At 38.6% G+C, this 20,547-nt stretch overlaps 1 protein-coding gene across 14 annotated transcripts; it reads left to right on the top strand.

Moving 5' to 3' along the window:
- The first annotated feature begins 2,028 nt into the window (after window positions 1-2,028).
- TRIM59 (tripartite motif containing 59) lies at window positions 2,029-12,810 on the top strand. 14 transcript variants are annotated; one of them, XM_088794018.1, is made up of 4 exons: window positions 2,029-2,170; window positions 3,135-3,181; window positions 4,876-4,945; window positions 8,350-12,810. In XM_088794018.1, the coding sequence occupies exon 4, from the start codon at window positions 9,588-9,590 to the stop codon at window positions 10,794-10,796; it is 1,209 nt and encodes a 402-aa protein (XP_088650144.1). In that variant the 5' UTR covers window positions 2,029-2,170; window positions 3,135-3,181; window positions 4,876-4,945; window positions 8,350-9,587; the 3' UTR covers window positions 10,797-12,810. The 14 variants fall into 14 exon arrangements, with proteins under 14 accessions (XP_088650144.1, XP_088650141.1, XP_088650142.1 ...); XM_088794015.1 differs by having other exon boundaries at window positions 8,083-12,810; XM_088794016.1 differs by having other exon boundaries at window positions 3,135-3,185; window positions 4,880-4,945; window positions 8,083-12,810.
- The last annotated feature ends 7,737 nt before the right edge of the window (window positions 12,811-20,547 follow it).

Here is a 20,547-nt window from a genome sequence, read left to right as displayed (position 1 = left end):
TCTATTTTTTTTCCATTGATCTATGTGTCTGTTTTTATGCCTGTGCCATGCTGTTTTGATACTATGGCCTTGTACTATAGTTTGATAGCAGGTAGCATGATACCTCCAGCTTTGTTCTTTTTTTCTCAGGATTGCTGTGGCTACTTGGGGTCTTTTAGGATTATTTGTTCTAGTTCTGTGAAAAATGCCATTGGTATTTTGACAGAGATTGCATTGAATCTATATATTGCTTTGGGTGGTATGGATATTTTAACTATATTAAGTCTTCCTATCCTTGAGCATGGTATATGTTTCCATTTATTTATATCTTCTTTAATTTCTCTCTTTAATGTCTTATAATTTTCTTTTACTTCCTTGGTTAAATTTTTTTCTAGGTCTTTTATCATTTTTAGATGCAGTTGTAAATGGGACTGTTTTCTTAATTTCTCTGAGAGTTTGTTATTGGTGTATAAAAATGCATCCAATTTGTGGACATTAATTTTTTATCCTGCTACTTTACTGAATTCATTTATTAGTTCTAATTGTTCTTTTTTTGTTGTTGTTGGACGCTTTGGGGTTCTCTATATATAGTATCATGTCATCTGCAAATAGTGACAGTTTTACGTCTTCTTTTCCAATTTGGATGCCTTTTCTTTTTCTCGTCTATTCCTGTGCCTAGGACTTCCAGTACTATGTTGACTAGTAAGTGGACATCCTGTCTTATTCGTGATCTTAAGGAGAATGCTTTTAGTTTTCCCCCATTATGATTACATAGAAGTATACTACATTTATTGCTATGGAAAGATATTCACAATGTACTGTTTCGACAGGAAGTTAAAAAGGTATCTATTAGGAAGATGCTAATGTTTAAATAGAAAATATATGTGCATTACAAAATCGAAATATATATTTACCACCATATAAACTAGGTTTCTCTGGATATTGCTGGAATCCACACACCATAAAAGCAACCTTTTCAGTACGTGAATTGGTGAAGACATCTGAGATTGACTCAGGACTCAATGTTATTACTTGTTTTACATTGTGTTTAACATTTTCCTGTTAATTTATTGCATAAGAGCTGAAAACCTGAATGTACTGGCAACATACAATATGGCAAGGCTCAAAAATTTTAAGCATAGTGAAGAGAAGGAAGCTGTGATGAGTGTGTCTTGAGATACAGCTGAATAAAGTTTCTCAAGAAAAAAGGAAAAAGGACCACTGAAGTTTATGTTTTCTGATTCTAAGGGGTTAAGAAGGTGAAATAGGAAGTTGGTGGAGAAATTGAATTGGAAATCAGGAATTTTGTCTTAACAATCATCATCTCTAGGCAATAATTTCATAAAATGGAAAAGCGCAGCAGGGTGGCGGTGGTGGTGGTGGTAAGAACAGCAGGGGGATTGTCCTAATGAGTCCTAAGTTCCCAGCAGCTCTCATAGGGTTACTTCTCACGGAGAATTCTAAATGACCAGAAGCCCCTCTTCCCACGCTCAGCCCAGTCCTCTGGCAGGGCCAGGGCTCCAGAGTCTGTACGCAACAGGAAATGACCGCTGGGCCCGGACCTTGTACACTGGAACGCGTGTGCCCTTAAAGTGGGTGGAAACTTCTCTGAGCAGGGAACCTGTGAGGTAACAATGGAAGACGCTGCGCTTTAAAGTCCATGGTTCTATGTGAACATCAGTCCTATGAATCTTTCTTGTAGGATTCGTTGGCCGCCGCTTGGTTCCGCCTCTCTCGGGGCCATTGGCGCCACTCCGTTTCCTGAGGTGGGACCCCCACCCGAGGCCGCAGCTACCAGACCCGCCCCGACACACCGAAGCGCCACCTTTACCTCGCCTTGAGAGCTTTCGAGAAACAGCCCGCGCTTAGTGCGCAGGCGCAGAAAGCCGGTCGTGGGCCGGGAGCCGACTTCGCGATCACGCCCCCTCCGTGATCGGCAGGCGCCGTAGGCTGTTTACTTTCGAACAGCAGCCCCGCGCTCTTTCCCATTGGCGAATGCTACCTAGTTGAATGTTGCCGGGAGACTGCGCCTGCGTCATGAGGCTCTGTGAAGCCCCGCCCCGTCGAGGCACCTGAAGTTCCTGGGGGGGGGGGAGGAGGGCGGGGAAACCAAGCTACTTTCGGCGTCCACTTGGAGGCCCGCGATCTCTGTTTCGGCTTGTGAAGTTGCCTGGTTCTCTCCCTCCGCGTGGTGAGTCTAAGGGTCTTCTCTTCCGGTCCGGGAAGTCGGCCCTGGATCCCCCTTCTTTCCTTGTAGCAGAGGCTGGTGTATTGAGTGCGTTTGAAGGGAAGTGGAGGGGCTTGATGATGGAGAGAGTGGGCTTGGGTCCTGCATCTATTCCCTGTTGTCCGGATGGGGAGTTTGGGGAACCTCGTTTTCTTCCGTCCAGTGTGGAATTACATTTCTGTGAGGGGGAAGACCCTCTTTGTTGGTGAGGGTGAGAGGAGTGCGACTCCGCTGAGCTGGTCTGCATCGCGGGGTTTTAGGGCGGAGGGCACCGAGGCGGTGGAGGCACATTAGGGAGGCCCGGCAGAATTTTCATGAACCTTAGAGAAAGGGAAGGGGAAGAGTAGTGCTATTTTGAGCCCTTTCTCTGTGAGAGGTTCTTTGAGGACTTAAGGGGGGGGGGGTGTAATTGTGCCCATTTTACAGATGTGAAACACTAGTTGTGACATGCATTGGGTAAAACTGACCCAGGGTCCCACAACATTTAAATGGCAGAATTGAAAGATGAACAGACGTTTTGATAGGAAAAATGTAAATCAATATTTGTAGTTTTAAGCTGGTAACATCTTTAAGTGCCATGGATGCTTTTTCCAGTTAACTTTAAACAGTCTAAAATTACCATTAATGTTTGCTGTGTCATCACCATTGTTGATATTTTTGAGAGCTCAAAAGATACTTGACAGTGTAAAAGAGGCCTTTTGAGATAATTTGGTCATAAAACTGTTGGGACTTTCAAGGTACAAATGAAACATCTAATGCTCCAATAACTGTTAATATGTGTCACTACTTTTCTATTAATAAAAACAGAATGAGGCATAGGGAAGGTAAACATCAAAGAGTGAAATAACTATTCCCGTGATGTCCTATTTAATATATTTTTTGAGGGTGTGCATTCTAAAACATCAAGATAAAATTATTTTAATTTTAGAATAAGAATAAAAGAATCTGAAAAAGTTGGAGAAGATAAACAACAAAGTAGGTAAGCTCTGGAGGATCAAGTGAATAAGAAAGAAATTTTCAGTAAACTTTTACTCTCTGGTTAAATTGCATTAATAGTTTCTTTTTTAATTTGGGCAAACAGGTTGATGTCAAAATGCAGGAAAGTAGTACAAAGAGGCAGAGTTAAAATTAAATCTGACCATAGAATTTTTTTTTTTAATTTGAAAGTTATGGCTATCCTTCATTGTTTTTGTACACTTACATGTACAAAAGTAGGTTTACAATCTTGCCCTTTGTATATAAAATGCACAGTTGTAGTATTTCTAAAGTAAGTCTTGAATTGCATGAAATGTGCTTTTTATCAGTTATGGCAACAAAGATGTGAGCCCCAATCTGGGTGGTAGCATCTCTTGAATTTTCCCAGACTCGTAGCTGACTTATGGTGTAAGTCCTTAGAGCAAGTCATCTAACTCTATAATGTGGTAAATATAATTTCTATTCAGAGGTTGTAAAATGTAATGAATGTTTTATAACCATTCATGTTTGGAGATGAAAGGCAATAACACATTAGTGAATTAAAACTTAAAAAATAATTTACACAGTAGAATAGGTAATGATATTTTTGGTACTGCTTAATTCTCCATCATGTTATCAGTGCTGACCATCCATAATAGGCTGGTTAGACATTGTGGAGACTCCATAGGAAATCAGCCAGCCCTCTGGAGAAAGACTGCGTAAAAAGTTTAGAAATTCAGAAGTAAAAAGAGAAGGCAGCATATGTTGAAATAAGTTGTCAGTTTTTACTTGGGCTGTTAGTACTCACTGGAGGAAAATAACATTTTAAATGCGTTCCTTTTATCTTATTCTTTGGCTTTGTAAAATTATAAAATAATACAAGTTGATTCTAAAATTAATTTGGCAAAGAAGAGGCTGGATAATGGCAAGAAACTTAAAAAATTGTAGAGTTGTGCAACTATCACCACCATCTATCTCCAGAACTTTTTCATCTTCCCAAGCTGAAGCTGTGTCCCCACTAAACAATAACTGTCCATTCCCTCCTCCTTCTAGCTCCTGGCAACCACTATTTCACTTTCTGCCATTGTGGACGCCTCATTGATTTTTGTTATGTGCATTTTTCACGTCTGGTGTGACTTACAGTTTTTCTCCATTTACCTAATTGAATAATTTTCTGTTACTGAATTAAGTTTACATTTCTGAAAAGAACCTTATTTGGTCATTGTGTCGTATTTTTTAAATGTACTCTGGATTTATTTTTGTTAATATTGTGTTCAGGATTTTACATTGGTATCCGCTTTTGAAAGTATTTTTGCTTTGTGTTGTCTTTGTTAGGTTATGGAATCATGTTATACTATCTTCAAAACAACTTGCAAACTTTATATCTTTATATTCTGGAATAGCTGAACAAGAAGTTGTTTCTTGACCATTTGAAAGACCTCAACCAGGGAAGATTTTCCCCTCGCCCCCTTTTTTTCAGAGTAGCTCTTTTCCAACCCGGAAATTTCTCTCATGGTTTGCTTTATCTTCTCACGTCATCTTTGGTATTTGAACTGATATAGATAATAATTCATTTCTTACGGATTTTCAGATCTAGTAGCTTAGAGTTATGTCAGAAATTCTCTATAATTTTGATTTTTTCTCTATTTGGTTTATTTCCTTTTGTCAATGCTAACTGTACATTTGTTGTTCCTTTCTTTCCCCTCTTGATTTAGATAGGTTGACAATTAAGTTCGCGAACTTGCCACCGTGCACTTACATTGGCAGCACTGTACAAACAGCTCGGTAAGGTTTCATAACCTTGGTATATAAGTGTCTCACAGCTGTGTTCCTATGGATGTGTGGTGGTGTCTTGATGAGTGGCTTACATTATTGTTGTTGCGTGTTTATATGTGCCATCGCGAGAATGTCTGAGCTTCAGTTAGAGCAGGGGTGTCCAAACTGCGGCCTGCGATCCATTGTTAATTGGCCCACAGCAAATTCCAAAAATATATGTAGTTTACTTAAATAAACCAGGTGAGGCAATATGTACTTCACCTCGAGTGAGTGGCCCAGCTGTTTGTGTATTTTACCGCATATGGCCCTTGGTGAAAACCGTTAAAAAGAGTTTGGACACCCCTGAATTAGAGTAACAAACAAACATTAAATTTCTTGTTAAACGTGGCAAGATTGGAAGTGAAATCAGGGACATATTAGTCCAAGTTTATGGGGTTAATGCCATATTAGTCCAAGTTATGGGGTTAATGCCATGAAGAAAACAGCAGTGTACAAATGAATTCAATGTTTTTCTGAGGGGAGAGAGTGTGTCACTGATGAAGAGAGGTCCGGGCGGCCAGTAACGAGCAGAACTGACAAAAACATTGCAAAAATTCGTTGAATTGTGCGTCAAAATTGTCAGCTGACTGTGAAAAGCCTAGCAGACCAAGTAAGCATCGACAGAGAAACAGTTAGGAAAATCTTAACTGAAAATCTTGGCGTGAGAGGGGTGTGTGCAAAAATGGTCCCAAAGGAGCTCACCAATGAACAAAAGCAAAGGAGATTTGAAGTTTGCCAAGACCTTTTGGAGAGGCAAGGTGATGTTTTGGGCTGTGTTGTCACTGGTGAGGAAACATGGATGTACCAATACGGCCCTGAAACAAAGCGTCAAAGTGCACAATGGAAGTCAGCCAGTTCTCCACGACCAAAAATTCTGTCAGTCCAAATCAAGAGTCAAAACGATGTTGCTAACTTTTTTCGATATCAGAGGGATTATTCATTATGAATTTATACCAACTGGACAAACAGTTAACCAGGTTCACTATTTGGAAGTGCTGAAAAGTGGTGATAGTGGTGGTGGTAGTGGTGGTGGTGTGTTCATTTTTGAGAACATTCATGTCAAATTTATTTTTCTGAGTATAGAATTTTAGATTGGAAGCCATTTTTTTCCTGAGAATTTTGAAGGCATTGCTATATGGCTTCTAGTGTCCAGTGTTCTTATATACATACAGCATAGCTAAATCTAAGATAGTCACCCTAGAAAATATACATAGCTAGTTTTTTGTTCCTTGTCTCCCTCTCAAGAGTGTAGGGTGGTTATGGAAAGTTTCTGGTACATAAAATTTAATACTAGTTTCTGGAACTAGCCTCTAAGCTCGATAACCATCTATATCTTCTGTTTCTCAGGCAGCAACCAGAAAGTTCCTGACCTTATAATTATTTTCAACCAGGCTTGCTTCTGTTAACCAGTATCTGACTTCCTATGAATTTGTTACCTAAATTAGTTTTTAATAAATCAGCAAGAAGAGGGTATAGTCCAGGAGTAGAATTTGATTTCTGTATTTTCAAGTTATCCACAAATTTCTGATTGAATTTTATTAAAAATTTCACATACTGTGAAACTTTTAAGACCATGTTTGCTTCAATCTTTATATGAGCTCAGGAGATAATTTCTTTACAGTATTGTTGTGAATGTCCTCATTCTAAAGAAAGAGCTTTTGGGGTCCCTTAATTAGGGCTCTCAGGGAAAATGTTTGGCTTTGACAAGTATCCACTGCTCAAATTTTATTCGTTTGCTAAGTGCTATTCAGTTTATTCCTTCATTATGAATTCTGACATCACTGAAATACTCTGAGAAACATGTTTGCTTTTCTTGGGTGGTTTTTGCATGATTTCAGCTCTCTGTAGGTGTAGGGTAAAGTCATAAAGTCCTCCCAGCATGCATTCACTTGAGTTTATATGCAATGACTGTCATCTTCTGTACTCTTGCTCAATTATGTTAGTTTCCTGGAATGTTCATCGAAGCTTAGTCTGTATGTGACACTTCCTGGCTTATTAGGGTTCTGAATATTGGTCAGTTTGAATGGAGTATATTTTCTGATGGACTCTCCTGTTATATAGCTTTTTCCTAGAAAGTAGAGATTTTGCTATTTTAAATGAACCAAAAAACTAAGATCTGACATTTTATTAACATTGGTCTCTTAAGAGGCAGCGTTTACCAATCAATTGTGAGTGAATGCCGGCTATGTGTCCTGTCTTGTGCTGAGACACAATTCCTGCCCTGGTTGTAGGCTCATATTCTAATGTATAGAAAAATATTACAAAATTCTTTTAAATAAAATCTAGTTAAGTGCTGAGATTAACGGCACCTAACCTGGGGAGGAGGAAGGGCCCAAATTGAGATTTGAATCATGAATAAGATTTTGGTTTCAAAAATGGTGAAGGTAAGGAGCATAGAACTAAAAAAGTTTAAAGAGGTTTTTATGTTTATTAAAAGTACAATTAGTTATTTGTAGACATTTTCTCAAACTTTTAATCTTTTTATAGAGGAAGACTTTCTTTCATAAGCTAATGTTTTACATGAATGGCACTTGGGGTTTTTTTGTTTTGCTTTTCATGGTTCTTTAAACAATGGTGTAGCTTCATTTTCTCTATCAGGGCTAAGAAACTCCTGAGGACTGTGGCTTGCATTGATAGGTACAAAGGAGGTTATAAAAGGTGGTAGGGTACAAAACAGTCAGGTGTCTGTTTTTGGAAACGTCAGTAATAGCTTGCCAAGAGGTCAAGTTAGTTCTGTCAGGGACGGTCTCGGAACTATTGCTGGGCTTCTTTCATTAAAGAAAGATGACTCAAGGTGTTCTTTACTGCTCATGCTTTTGTGGTCCATAATTCAGTTGTCATGATCAACACTTCATCTTTCAAACTGACTTTTATGGCCAGGACCAATTCAAAAATGTTTTTTCCTTCTAAATTTTCAAATTAAAATGATTACTTTAGAATATTACACTGTGCTGATAGTGGTCTTCAAACACACTGGTAGTCCAGTGCAGTAAGCTGAGAAATTTATAGTTACAGTTGCTGAAAAAATTTACTGTCTTGCTTTGGAAACTGACAGTTAAGTATGCGAACTTGTTGCAACGATGTTGCTAACCTTTTTTTGATATCAGAGGCATTGTTCGTTATGAATTTGTACCATCTGGACAAGCAGTTAACCAAGTTTACTATTTGGAAGTGCTGAAAAGGATGCATGTAAAAGTTAGATGAAAATGACCTGAACTTTTCACCAACAATTCATGGCTCTTGCATCACGACAATGCACCAGCTCACAAGGCACTGTCTGTGAGGGAGTTTTAGCCATTAAACACATGACTGTATTGGAACCCCCTCCCTACTCACCTGATCTGGCCCCCAATGGCTTCTTTCTTTACCTGAAGATAAAGGAAATACTGAAAGGAAGACATTTTGATAACATTCAGGAGGACATCAAGGGTAATACGACAACAGTTCTTATGGCCATTCCAGAAAAAGTTCCAAAGTTGCTTTGAAGGGTGGACTAGGCGCTGGCATTGGTGCATAGCTTCCCAAGGGGAGTACTTTGAAGGTGACCATAGTGATATTCAGCAATGAGGTAAGTAGCTCTTTTTCTAGGATGAGTTCACGAACTTAACGTTGTATGGTTGAGCCAACTGGGAGCATGAAGTCTTTTGAATTAAAGAATATAATTTTGCTAAGCCCAATTTATTTTAGCATTTTAGAATGTAAAAAGTTGCACAGAATAGTTATAATTAAGTAAACTTCAATAGAACGCTGAATTTTAGTCTTCATTATATAGGAACAAATGTAAATAACTGTCCTTTGAAGCATTTTATTACAAATTAATTAGAATTGTTTTGTTCAGCATGATTTTTGTCCCAAAGTAATAAGATCTTAAAGATAATCAATTATTCAATATTATACTGGGGATGCCAAAAAAATATATACACATGACTTGTATTCATCTTTTGTTATTGGTGTAAACTGAGTATCACAAATTTTTTTTTGCCTCCGTACCCCCCCCCCCCCCACCACTCTCCTGTTTCTTAAGCCATTGTTTTCTCAGTCTAGTTGTAGGGCGCAGCTCCCTGGCCCATGCTGGTATTATGAGCCTTGTGCTCCCCCCCAGCTGAGTCAGTTGTTCGCTGGTCATTGGTCAGTGCTCACAGCATCTCATGGCAGCTCTTGTTGGCTACTGGCCAGCGCGGCCGCTGGCTGCTCACGGCAGCCCACACTGACCTCCGGCTGTTCACAGCAGCCCAGCTCCAGGGAGAGCAGTTGTTCACAATCTTAGCTGTAGAGGACGCAGCTTGCTGGCCCATGTGGGAATTGAACCTGGGGCCTTCGGGCGTTAGAAGCCCAGCGCTCCAACCACCTGGGCCACTGGGACGCCTGAGTATTACAATTTTAATACAGTGTTTTCCTTTCTTAAAATATGTATACATTTTTTTGGCACTATCAAGAATTAAATTACTAAGAAGTTACATTTAAAAAGTCTTAGTAAATACCTCAGTTATCTTCTTTTAAACGACAAGCACAGTATATATTAACAGTTTGGAGGTTAACAACTAAAACTTTACATATATGCAGGTATCTTTGCTACATGTAGACTTATAATACTTTTTTCTCTTTCTAGGAAATGCACAATTTTGAGGACGAGTTAACATGTCCCATTTGTTACAGTATATTTGAAGACCCTCGTGTATTACCATGCTCTCATACATTTTGCAGAAACTGCTTGGAAAATGTTCTTCAGGCATCTGGTAACTTTTATATATGGAGACCTTTACGAATTCCACTCAAGTGCCCTAATTGCAGAAGTATTATTGAAATTGCTCCATCTGGTATTGAATCTTTACCTGTTAACTTTGCATTAAGGGCTATTATTGAAAAGTACCAGCAAGAAGACCATCCGGATATCGTCACTTGCCCTGAACATTATAGGCAACCATTAAATGTTTACTGTCTACTGGATAAAAAATTAGTTTGTGGTCATTGCCTTACCATAGGTCAACATCATGGTCATCCTATAGATGATCTTCAAAGTGCCTATCTGAAAGAAAAGGACACGCCTCAGAAATTGCTTGAACAGTTAACTGACACACACTGGACAGGTCTTACTCATCTTACTGAAAAGCTAGAAGCACAAAAATCTCATTTGGAGAAAATGGTCCAAAGTGACAAGGAAGTTGTTCTCCAGTATTTTAAGGAGCTTAGTGATACATTAGAACAGAAGAAAAAAGTTTTCCTAACTGCTCTCTGTGATGTGGGCAATCTGATTAATCAAGAATATACTCCACAAATTGAAAGAATGAAAGAAATGAGAGAGCAGCAGTTTGAATTAATGACATTGACAACATCTTTACAAGAAGAGTCTCCACTTAAATTTCTTGAAAAACTCGATGATGTCCGCCAGCATGTGCAGATCTTGAGACAAATACGACTCCCTGAGGTCCAACCTGTTGAAATCTATCCTCGAGTAAGCCAAGTATTGAAAGAAGATTGGAATAGAACAGAAATTGGACAAATTAAGAAACTTCTCATTCCTGAAATGAAAATTTCTTCAAAAAGGATGCCACGTTCCTGGCCGGATGATGAAAAGGAAGCTGAACTTTGTAGGATTCTAAACATTGCTACAGTTTTACTAATTTTTGTGATACTGATGTTGATCCTCTTTTTTAACCAAAACATAATAACCTTTCTAAATGAAATCACTTCAGTGTGTTTCTCTGAAATCCCTCTATCTGTTTACCAAAGTTTATCTAACAATCTGCATGACTTAAAGAATATACTATGTCACACTTTGCATTTACTAAAGGAATTCATGTGGAAAATAGTTTCTCATTGAAAATTCAAATCTAAATCATTTAAATAGGCTTATTCTGTATAGAGATTAAGAACCATTGCTAAATGGAGAAATGGGGGTAGCATGGATAAATAAAATAGCAAACTAAACTATTAGAATTGCAGCAAATATGTAGAAATATTTTAAACCTGTCAACTTCTGTTGGATAGAAATGTGTCAGTTAGAAATGAGACAAATGTGTCTAGTTTTCAGCCTGAAAACTAGAATACAATCTAGTAATTATTTGATTTGAGTATTAACACATTATCCCATTTTTATTGGCTTGAGAGATTTACTTAATATTGTTATGACATTTAAACATTCTTGTACCAATATGTTTTTTAGCGTTAATATACTGTAGTAGTTGCCAGAATCCTGAAAGTGCCCATGCCTTTATTTTTGATGTGGCTTGGATATTTTGAATGGGCAACTAAGGATGTTGAGGTTTTAAAATCAAGCAGCAAAGTCTAAATTTAATGATAAAGCGTTGTTGAAAGATGTTTTTGATCAAACATACCTGATCCAGACATTAATGGGTTTCAGATTTAAGAGCCCTAAAATGTTTTACCAATATACATTCCTAATAAAGCTATTGCTATTGGAAATCTTAAGTGTTGTTAGGGAACAAACAGTGACATTTTCTAATACTTATATTCTGTGGTTTGTGTAATTTTAGGATTTAACTTTTGTGTAGTTTTTAGTTGTCAGATAAATCAGTTCTTTGATAAAAACTCTAAAACATGTTACTAGAACAAAATATATATTCCATCCACATCAAGCTTGGATAGCATCACATTAATTGTAATTGTCTTAAATTTTCAGCCAAACATTCCCTTATGCTATTGCTAAAGTACCAATGTGCTAATCTTACTCAATTTTGCTTAAAAGGGAGCCTTAGCACTAAGAGGACTGGATGCATTAGGTCCATTTATGACCGGAATCAGAACATAACCAGCACAGTTAACTATTGTGTGGGCAAAGATCATTTGAAGGGTGTGATGGAGGTGAGGGAGATAGATATTCAGCAACTGAAATAGAAATAGAAATAAGTATTAACTTTAGACTGAAGTTGCAATGAGTTAATTATTTAAAAGTATTAGTCACAACACAAAAACACCATGTACTTTTAAATACATGTAAATATTAATAAGCACTGAAATGTGCTTATTATTAATAAATTTATGTTGGCTATTATGTGTCAAGCACTTAATCTCAATTTCTGAAGTAGGTAGGAACCCCCACTTTGCAGATGAAAAAACAGACACAAAAGTCATTAGTCCAAGGCCACATAGCTAGTATATAGGAGACCCCTGAGATTCAGAGTTTATGGTGTCATGCTAAAGCATGGTGTCAAGATTAAGTAAGCCAAGATTTTTATTAAATTGGGGCTTCTAATCTAAATTTAAGCATTATAGCTAAAAAGTGAAGCATAAACCTATCAACATTTTCGGTTTGATATGACTTTTGTAAATTTGCCAGTTTTTAGTAGACAAAACTTTATTTCTTGATGACTTTTATGTAGTATGCATGAATATAGTCAAGTACAGACATACCCAGGTTTATTGCACTTTGCAGAATATTGTGTTTGTGTTTTTTTTAAACAAATTGAAGGTTCGTGGCAACCCTATCTGTGCCAAAGATTACAACTTCCTGAAGGCTCAGATGATGGTTAGCATTTTTTAGCAATAAACTTTTTAAAATTAGGTTTGTACATTTTTTTAAAGATATAATGCTATTGCACAGTTAGTAGGCTGCAATATGTGTAACATAAACATACCTTTATATACACTAGGAAACCAAAAACTTTGTGTGACTAGCTTTATTGTGGTGGTCTGGAACCACACCCACAGTATCTCCAAGGTACGCCTGTATACGAATAACTGATTCTTAAACATGCCGTTCTCTTTTGTATTTTTACCAGGAGGATGAGATTGTAAAATTTAAAGTATATAATCCTGAACTACTTCTAGTTTTATGTATAACAAGCATATTTTAATAAACTTATTTTGATATTTTATTTACATTGAATGGCTTAATAAGGTGCTCAAACTCAGGAGTGGTAGCTTTGCAATTTACAAACCATGAATGGAGATATAGATATAGATATAGCTATAGATATATAGATATATAATAGTTGACATTCAGTATTATTTAATATTTCAGGTGTACAGTGCAGTGCTTAGGCATTTATATAATCTGTGAAGTGTTCCCCTTGATCGTTACCCATCTGACACCCTACATGATCTCTACAACATTAAGGATTATATTCCCCATACTGTATTTCACATCCCTGTGACTGGTTTGTGACTACCAATTTGTACTTTCTAATCCCTTCACCTCTTGTCTGATCCCCCAACTCCCCTTCCATCTAGCAACCATTAGTTTTTTTCTCTGCATGAGTCGATTTCTATTTTGTTTGCTCATTTATTCCAGTTTAGAATCCACATATAAGTGAAATCATATGGTATTTGTCTTTCTCAGTCTGATTTATTTCATGTCACATAATAATCTCAAGGTCAATCCATGTTGTTGCAAATGGTAAGATTTCATTCTTTTTTGTGGCAGAGTAATACTCCATTGTATAAATGTCCCACAAATTCTTTGTCCAGTCATCTATTGATGGGCATTTTGGTTGTTTCCATATCTTGGCTATTGTAAATAGTGCTGCAGTAAACAAGGGGTGCGCATATGTATTTGAATTAGTTTTTTGGATTTCTTTGGATAAATACCCAGGAGTGGAATTGCTGGATCATATGGCAGTTCTATTTTTAATTTTTTGAGGAACCTCCATACTGTTTTCCATAGTGGCTGCACTAATCTGTGGTCCCACCAACAGTGCATGAGGATTCGCTTTTCTCCACATCCTCGCCAGCATTTGTTGTTTGTTGATTTATTGGTGATAGCCATTCTGACTGGGGTGAGGCAGTATCTCATTGTGGTTTTTATTTGCATTTTTCTGATGATTAGTGACGTGGAGCATCTTTTCAAATGTTTATTGGCCATCTGTATGTCCTCTTTGGAGAAATGTCTATTCAGGTCCTCTGCCCATTTTTTAATTGGATTATTTGGTTTTTTTGGTGTTGAGTTGTATGAGTTTTTTTTTAATAAATTTTGTATATTAACCCCATATGAGATGTACTATTGGCAAATATCTCCTCCTATCAGTAGCATGTCTTTTTGTTTTGTTGATGGTTTCCTTTGCTGTGAAGAAACTTTTTAGTTTTATGTAGTCCTATTTGTTTATATTTTCTTTTTTTCCCCTTGTCTGAGAAGATATATCAGTAAAAATATTACTAAGGGTAAAGTCTGTGAGTTTACTTCCTATATTTTCTTCTAGGAGTTTTATGGTTTCAGGTCTTATATTTAAGTTTTTAATCCATTTTGAGTTTATTCTTGTATATGATGTAAGGTGGTTCAGTTTCATTTTTTTGCATGTATCTGTCCAGTTTTTCCAGCACCATTTATTAAATAGACTGTCTTTACCCCAATGTAAATTCTTGCTTCCTTTGTCATAGATTAAATGACCATATAGGCATGGATTTATTCCCGGACTCTCTATTTGGTTCCATTGATCTATATGTCTGTTTCTATGACAATACCATGGTGATGACTATGGCCTTGTAGTATAGTTTGATATCAGGTAGCGTGATACCTCCTACTTTGTTCTTATTTCTCAGTATTGCTGTGGCTAATTGGGGTCTTTTATGGTTCCATGTAAATTTTAGATTTGTTCTAGTTCTGTGAAAAATGCCATTGGTATTTTGATAGGAATTGATACATTGGAATTGATAGGTATTTTGATACATTGCTTTGAATAGTATGGACATTTTAACTATGTTAAGTCTATCCATGAGCATAGTATGTTTCCATTTATTTGTATCTTTAATTTTTCTCTTTAATGTCTTACAATTTTTTGAGTACAGTTACATGTCTTTTACTTCCTTGGTTAAATTTATTCCTAAGTATATTATTATTATTATTATTATTATTATTTTTAATGCAATTGTAAATGGGATGGTTTTCTTAATTTCTCTTTCTGGTAGTTTGTTATTGGTGTATAAAAATGCAACCAATTTGTGGATTTTAATTTTGTATCCTGCTTTACTAAATTCATTTATTCTAATAGTTTTTTGATGGACTCTTTGGGGCTCTCTACATCTAGTATCATGTCATCTGCAAATAATGACAATTTTACTTCCTTCTGTGCAATTTGGATGCCTTTTATTTTTTGTCTGATTGCTGTCTCTAGAACTTCCTGTACTATGTAGAATAAAAGTGGTGAAAGTGGGCATCCTTGTCTTCTTCCTGATCTTAAGGAGAATGCTTTTAGCTTTTCCCCATTGACTATGATATTAGCTGTAGGTTTGTCATGTATGGCCTTTATTATGTTGACATATGTTCCCTCTAGATCCCACTTTGAGAGTTTTTATCATAAATGGATGCTGGAAAAGTACTTTTTCTGCATCTGTTGATATGATCATATTTTTATTTTTCATTTTATGTGTTTATGTGGTGAATGTGGTGTATCATATTAATTGATTTGTGGATATTGAACCAACCTTGTATACCAGGAATGAATCCCACTTGATAGGGGTGTATGACCTTTTTAATGTATTGCTGAATTTGGTTTGCTGATATTTTGTTGAGGATTTTTGCATCCAAGTTCATTAGGGATATCAGCCTATAGGTTTCATTTTTTTTGGTAATGTCTTTGTCAGTTTTTTGGAATCAGGGTAATGGTGGCCTTGTAAAATGAGCTTGGGAGCTTTCCCTCCTCCTGGAGGTTTTGGAATAGTTTGAGGAGAATAGGTGTTAATTCTTTTTTGAATGTTTGGCATAATTCACCTGTGAAGCAATCTGGTCCAGGACGTTTGTTGGGAGCTTGTTGATTGCTGATTCAATTTCATTGGTAGTAATCGGTCTGGTTAGATTTTGTTTCTTCTTGATTCAGCCTTGGAAGATTGTATGCTTCTAGGAATTTATTCATTTCTTCCAGATTGTCTAATTTGTTGGCATGTGGTTGCTCATAGTATTTTCTTAAATTTTTTTTGTGTGTTTCTGTGATGTTGATTGTCACTTCTTTTCCATTTCTGATTTTGTGTCCTCTGTCTTTATTGATGAGTATGATTAAAGGTTTGTCAGTTTTGCTTATCTTAAAAAAAAAAAGCAGCTCTTGGTTTCATTGATCTTTTGGGTTGTTTTTTCATTTGTTTCCACACTAATCTTTATTCTTTCCTTCCTTGGGTTTATTTTGCTGTTCTTTTTCCAGTTTCCTTAGGTGTAAAGACAAACTGTTGATTTGAAATTTTTGTTTCTTTAATGTAGACCTGCACTGCTATGAATTTCCCTCTTAGGACTGTTTTCACTGTCAATAGATTTCGGGTCATTGTGTTTTCATTTTCGTTTGTCTCAGGTATCTTGATTTTTTTCCTTGATCTCATTGTTGACCTATTCATTATTTAGTAGCATGTTATTTAGTCTCCATGTGTTTGTGTGTTTTTCAGGGTTTTTTTTCTTGCAATTGATTTCTAGTTTCATACCACTGTGGTCAGAGAAGACGCTTGATATGATTTCAGTCTTCTTGAATTTATTGAGACTTGTTTTGCGATCTATCATGTGATCTATCTTGGAAAATGTTCCATGTGCACTTGAAAAGAATGTATATTCTGCTGCCTTGGGGTGAAATGCTCTAAAAATATCAATTAACTCCATCTGGTGTCATTTAAGGCTGGTTTCTGTGTTGATTTTCTGTTTAGAGGATCTGTCTATTGGTGTCAGTGGGGTGTCAAAGTCCCCTACTATGATTGTGTTGCTCTTTGTCTCTGCCTTTATGTCTGTCAATGTTTGTTTTGTATATTTAGGTGCTGCTATGTTGGGTGCATAGATGTTTACTAGGGTTATATACTCTTTTTGGATTGATCCCTTTATCATTATGTGATGTCCTTTTTTGTCTTTTATTATAGTCTTCATTTTAAAGTCTATTTTGTCCGATGTAAGTATTGCTACTCCAGTTGTTTCTTGTTTCCATTTGTGTGAAATATCTTTTTCCATCCCTTTACTTTCAGTCTGTGTATGTCTTTTGGTCAGAAGTGGGCCTCTTGTAGACAGCATATGTAAGGGTCTTGTTTTCTTACCCACTCAGCTACCCTCTGTCTTTTGGTTGGAACATTTAATCCATTTACATTTAAAGTGATTAAGGTACATAGTTGTTGCTATTTTATTCACATTTTTTTTCTTTTCGTTTGTTTTCCCCTTTCTGCTTAAAGAAGTCTTTTTTAACATTTCTTATAATACTGGCTTGGTGGAAATGAATTCCTTTAGCTTTTTCTTATTTGGAAAGCTCTTTATCTCTCCTTCAATTTTAAATGATAGCTTTACTGGGTAGAGCAGTCTTGATTGTAGGCCCTTGTTTTTCATCACTTTGAATATTTCCTGCCACTCCCTCTGGCCTGCAAAGTTTCTGTTGCGAAATCAACTGATAATCTTATGTGAGCTCCCTTGTGAGTAACTAGTTGTCTTTCTCTTGCTGCTTTTAGGATTCTCTGTCTTTAATCTTTGTCTTGGTGTGGACCTGTTTGGGTTCATCTTCTTTGGTACTCTGTGCTTCCTGGGCCTGAATGTCTTATTTCCTTCACAAGGTTAGGGAAGTTTTCAGTCATTATTTGTTCAAATAGGTTCTTGTTCCCTTTCTTCCTCTCTTCTCCTCCTGGTACTCTCCTATGATGCCAATGTTGTTACACTTGATGTTGTCCCACAGGTCCTTTAAACTGTCTTCATTGTTTTTTATTTTTTATTTTTGTTCCGATTGGGTGTGTTCTGCTACTTTGTGTTCTAAATTGCTGATTTGATCCTCTGCTTCATCTAATTTGTTGGTGATTCCTTCTAGTGTATTTATTCTTCATTTCAGTTATTCTTGATTTCTGACTTTTTTTTTTTTTAATGATTTTTGTGTCCTTTATGCTTGCTTGAATTTCTTTGTTGAAATTCTCACCAAGTTCCTTAAACATTCTTTTTTTTTTTTTTTTTTTTTTTTTAAAGATTTTATTGGGGAAGGGGAACAGGACTTTATTGGGGAACAGTGTGTACTTCCAGGCCTTTTTTCCAAGTCAAGTTGTTGTCCTTTCAATCTTAGTTGTGGAGGGTGCCATTCAGCTTTAAGTTGTCCTTTCAGTCTTAGTTGTGGAGGGCGCAGCTCAGCTCCAGTTGCCGTTTTCTAGTTGCAGGGAGCACAGCCCACCATCCCTTGCGGGAGTCGAACTGGCAACCTTGTGGTTGAGAGGACCCATTCCAACCAACTGAACCATTTGGGAGTTCAGCGGCAGCTCAGCTCAAGGTGCCATGTTCAATCTTAGATGCAGGGAGCGCTGCCCACCATCCCTTGCAGGACTCATGGAATTGAACCTGGCAGCCTTCGGAGTTAGGAGCATGGAGCTCTAACCGCCTGAGCCACCGGGCCGGCCCACTAAGCATTCTTATAATCAGTGTTTTAAACTCTGTCTCTGGTAGGTTGGTTGCTCCATTTCATTTAGTTGCATTTTTGGAGGTTTCTCCTGTTCTTTTATTTGGGACATGTTTTTTGTTTCTTCATTCTGGCTGCTGCTTTGTGTTTGCTTCTGTGTATTAGGTATATCTCCTATGTCTCTCAGTCTTTGCTATATGGCCTTAATGTAGTATGTGTCTTGTGTAGTCCAGTTGTGCAGTCTTTAATTTCATGTGTGTCTGTTCCAGGAGTGTCCCTTGTGTGTGTTCTGTTGTTGAGCCTTGATTGCTTTCGGCTTCTCAGTGGGTGGGTTTGACTCCCAGGCTGACTATGAGGACTGGCTATGCCCACAATGTATGAGCTACTGTGTGGGGGCTGACCCCTCAGAGGAGTCTTCACCCCTGTGGGCTCTTGTGCCTGTTGAGACGCCCCCCCTTTGGGTGTGCCACTTGTGGGGCTAACCAGGTAGTGCTCTGGTGTGGTCTGAAGCTGGCCCCTGGGTGTGTTGTTTCTGGTGTCTGTTAGGATGGGCTCCTGTACAGGCCAATTTCAGCCATGCCTGTTACTGGCCCTTGGCTACCTGGTAGGAGCCACAGAGCTGTATGTGGTTGGTTGCTGCCCATGCTGGACCTGGAGGCATGTTGGTCTCGCTATGTACAGAAGTTGACTGCCACCAATAGTGGGCCTGAGGCAGCTTAGCAAAAGGCCCAGGGCCCCCTAAGCCTATTGCCACCCACCCCTTGCATGTAAGGCCGTCATTGCAAGAGCCTCCTTAGGTATGTTTGCTGGGCTGGTTGACTCAGTGTTGAGAGTGCCCTCGATGCAGCACTAGCTGGGCAGGGTGGAGTTCAATGGAGTCACAAGATGTGACTGGTGGTTTTTACAAAGGGAATGCAGATTTCTTACTCCAGTGTGCGGCCTTTGACCACTTTGCAGAGTGCCCCAAGAACAATTTGCAAGTCTGAGGTGGTGGCTGACTGCCCAGAGTAGCTGTGGCAGTTTTTGGGTCACTGTCCACCATGAAAATCTCCCCAGGCTGTTGCGGATTGTTCGCTGCTGTACAAGCTCTCCAATGGCTTGTGGAGTGGGCCAGCCACCCAGGTGCCCAGACTGCCCCTGACAATAGAGCTGGGGTGGGTGGGGTGGGACTCCAGGGAGCTAAGGGGTGTGCGCAGTGGTTTCAACAAAGTCAGTGCAGTCTCGGGTCCCTCACCGGTGCTGCCCACCCCATAAACATGCCGAGAACACCACAACCAGCCACCACTTGTCTCAGGCTCACAGGTTTCCAAGAGCTGCCCAAGAGAGTGTGGCACAGGTCTTGGGTTACCATCCACCAGCAAATGTTTCCCAGGCTGCTGCAGGCCCTCCATCTGCTTCAGTCAGGCTTCCGCAGCCTGTGGGATGGGACCAGCAGCCCAGCACCTGAGTTTCCTGGGCAATGTAGTACCAGTTGTGCAGGGGGATGGGGACCCAGGGTGTCACCAAGGCAGTGCACGTGTGCAGATTCCACCAGATCAGTGCGGTCTGACTTGGCCCTTTGGAGGGCTTAACCCTGAAAAGATGGCGCCCTCCTGTAGGCCATGTGTGTCAGGCGCCACACAGCTCCTGCACCAAACCCACTCAACTCAGTCCTTCTCTGCTCGTCCCTGGGACTCAGGAGCTGCCGCTACTCCACCACAGACCAAGTGAGTCCATGTGCCAGCTCTACAAGAGGGTGTCTGGGTTTCCAGCCACCTTCTACCCCACCGGGAAGAGTAGACAGATTCCTCGCTGATTTTTACTGCCAGGTGCCATGGGAACTTCTTGGCACAGGACCCCTGGACTGGGGAGCTCGGCATAGGGCTGGTACCCCTCCCTCTTTAGGGGGGACCTCTGCCAGAGGTGTGCTTCCCAGCATTCAAACACTGGTCAGTCCGTTTTATGTCTCCACCCCTACGTCTTGACACGGTCTCTTCTTTATATCCTTAGTTATAGGGGTTCTGTTTAGCTAGTCTTTAGATGATTCTTGAGGTTGATCTATAATTTGTTATTTTGGTGTGAGCCTGGGATGCAGCAGACATAGCGTTTACCTAATCCGCCATCTTAGACCTCTCTCATCTGCCTTAACTCTTTAAAACTTAGTACTAAACTCTACTACATTGGTTATAAAATGTAATAAAAGTATTAAATTCCATTCACCTCTACTCTCACCAATGAAAAAGCACTTGATTATAATTATAGCCTTTTCCGGTTAGTTTTCTGTTTATAATCTTGATGTAAAACAAATGACCACAG

The sequence above is a fragment of the Rhinolophus sinicus genome, chromosome 17, assembly GCF_057876585.1.
Source record: "Rhinolophus sinicus isolate RSI-liver-muscle chromosome 17, RSI-T2T, whole genome shotgun sequence".
NCBI classification, from domain to species: Eukaryota; Metazoa; Chordata; class Mammalia; order Chiroptera; family Rhinolophidae; genus Rhinolophus; species Rhinolophus sinicus.
The sequence above is the reverse complement of the archived record's forward strand: the minus strand, read 5'-3'. Positions and strand labels throughout refer to the sequence as shown.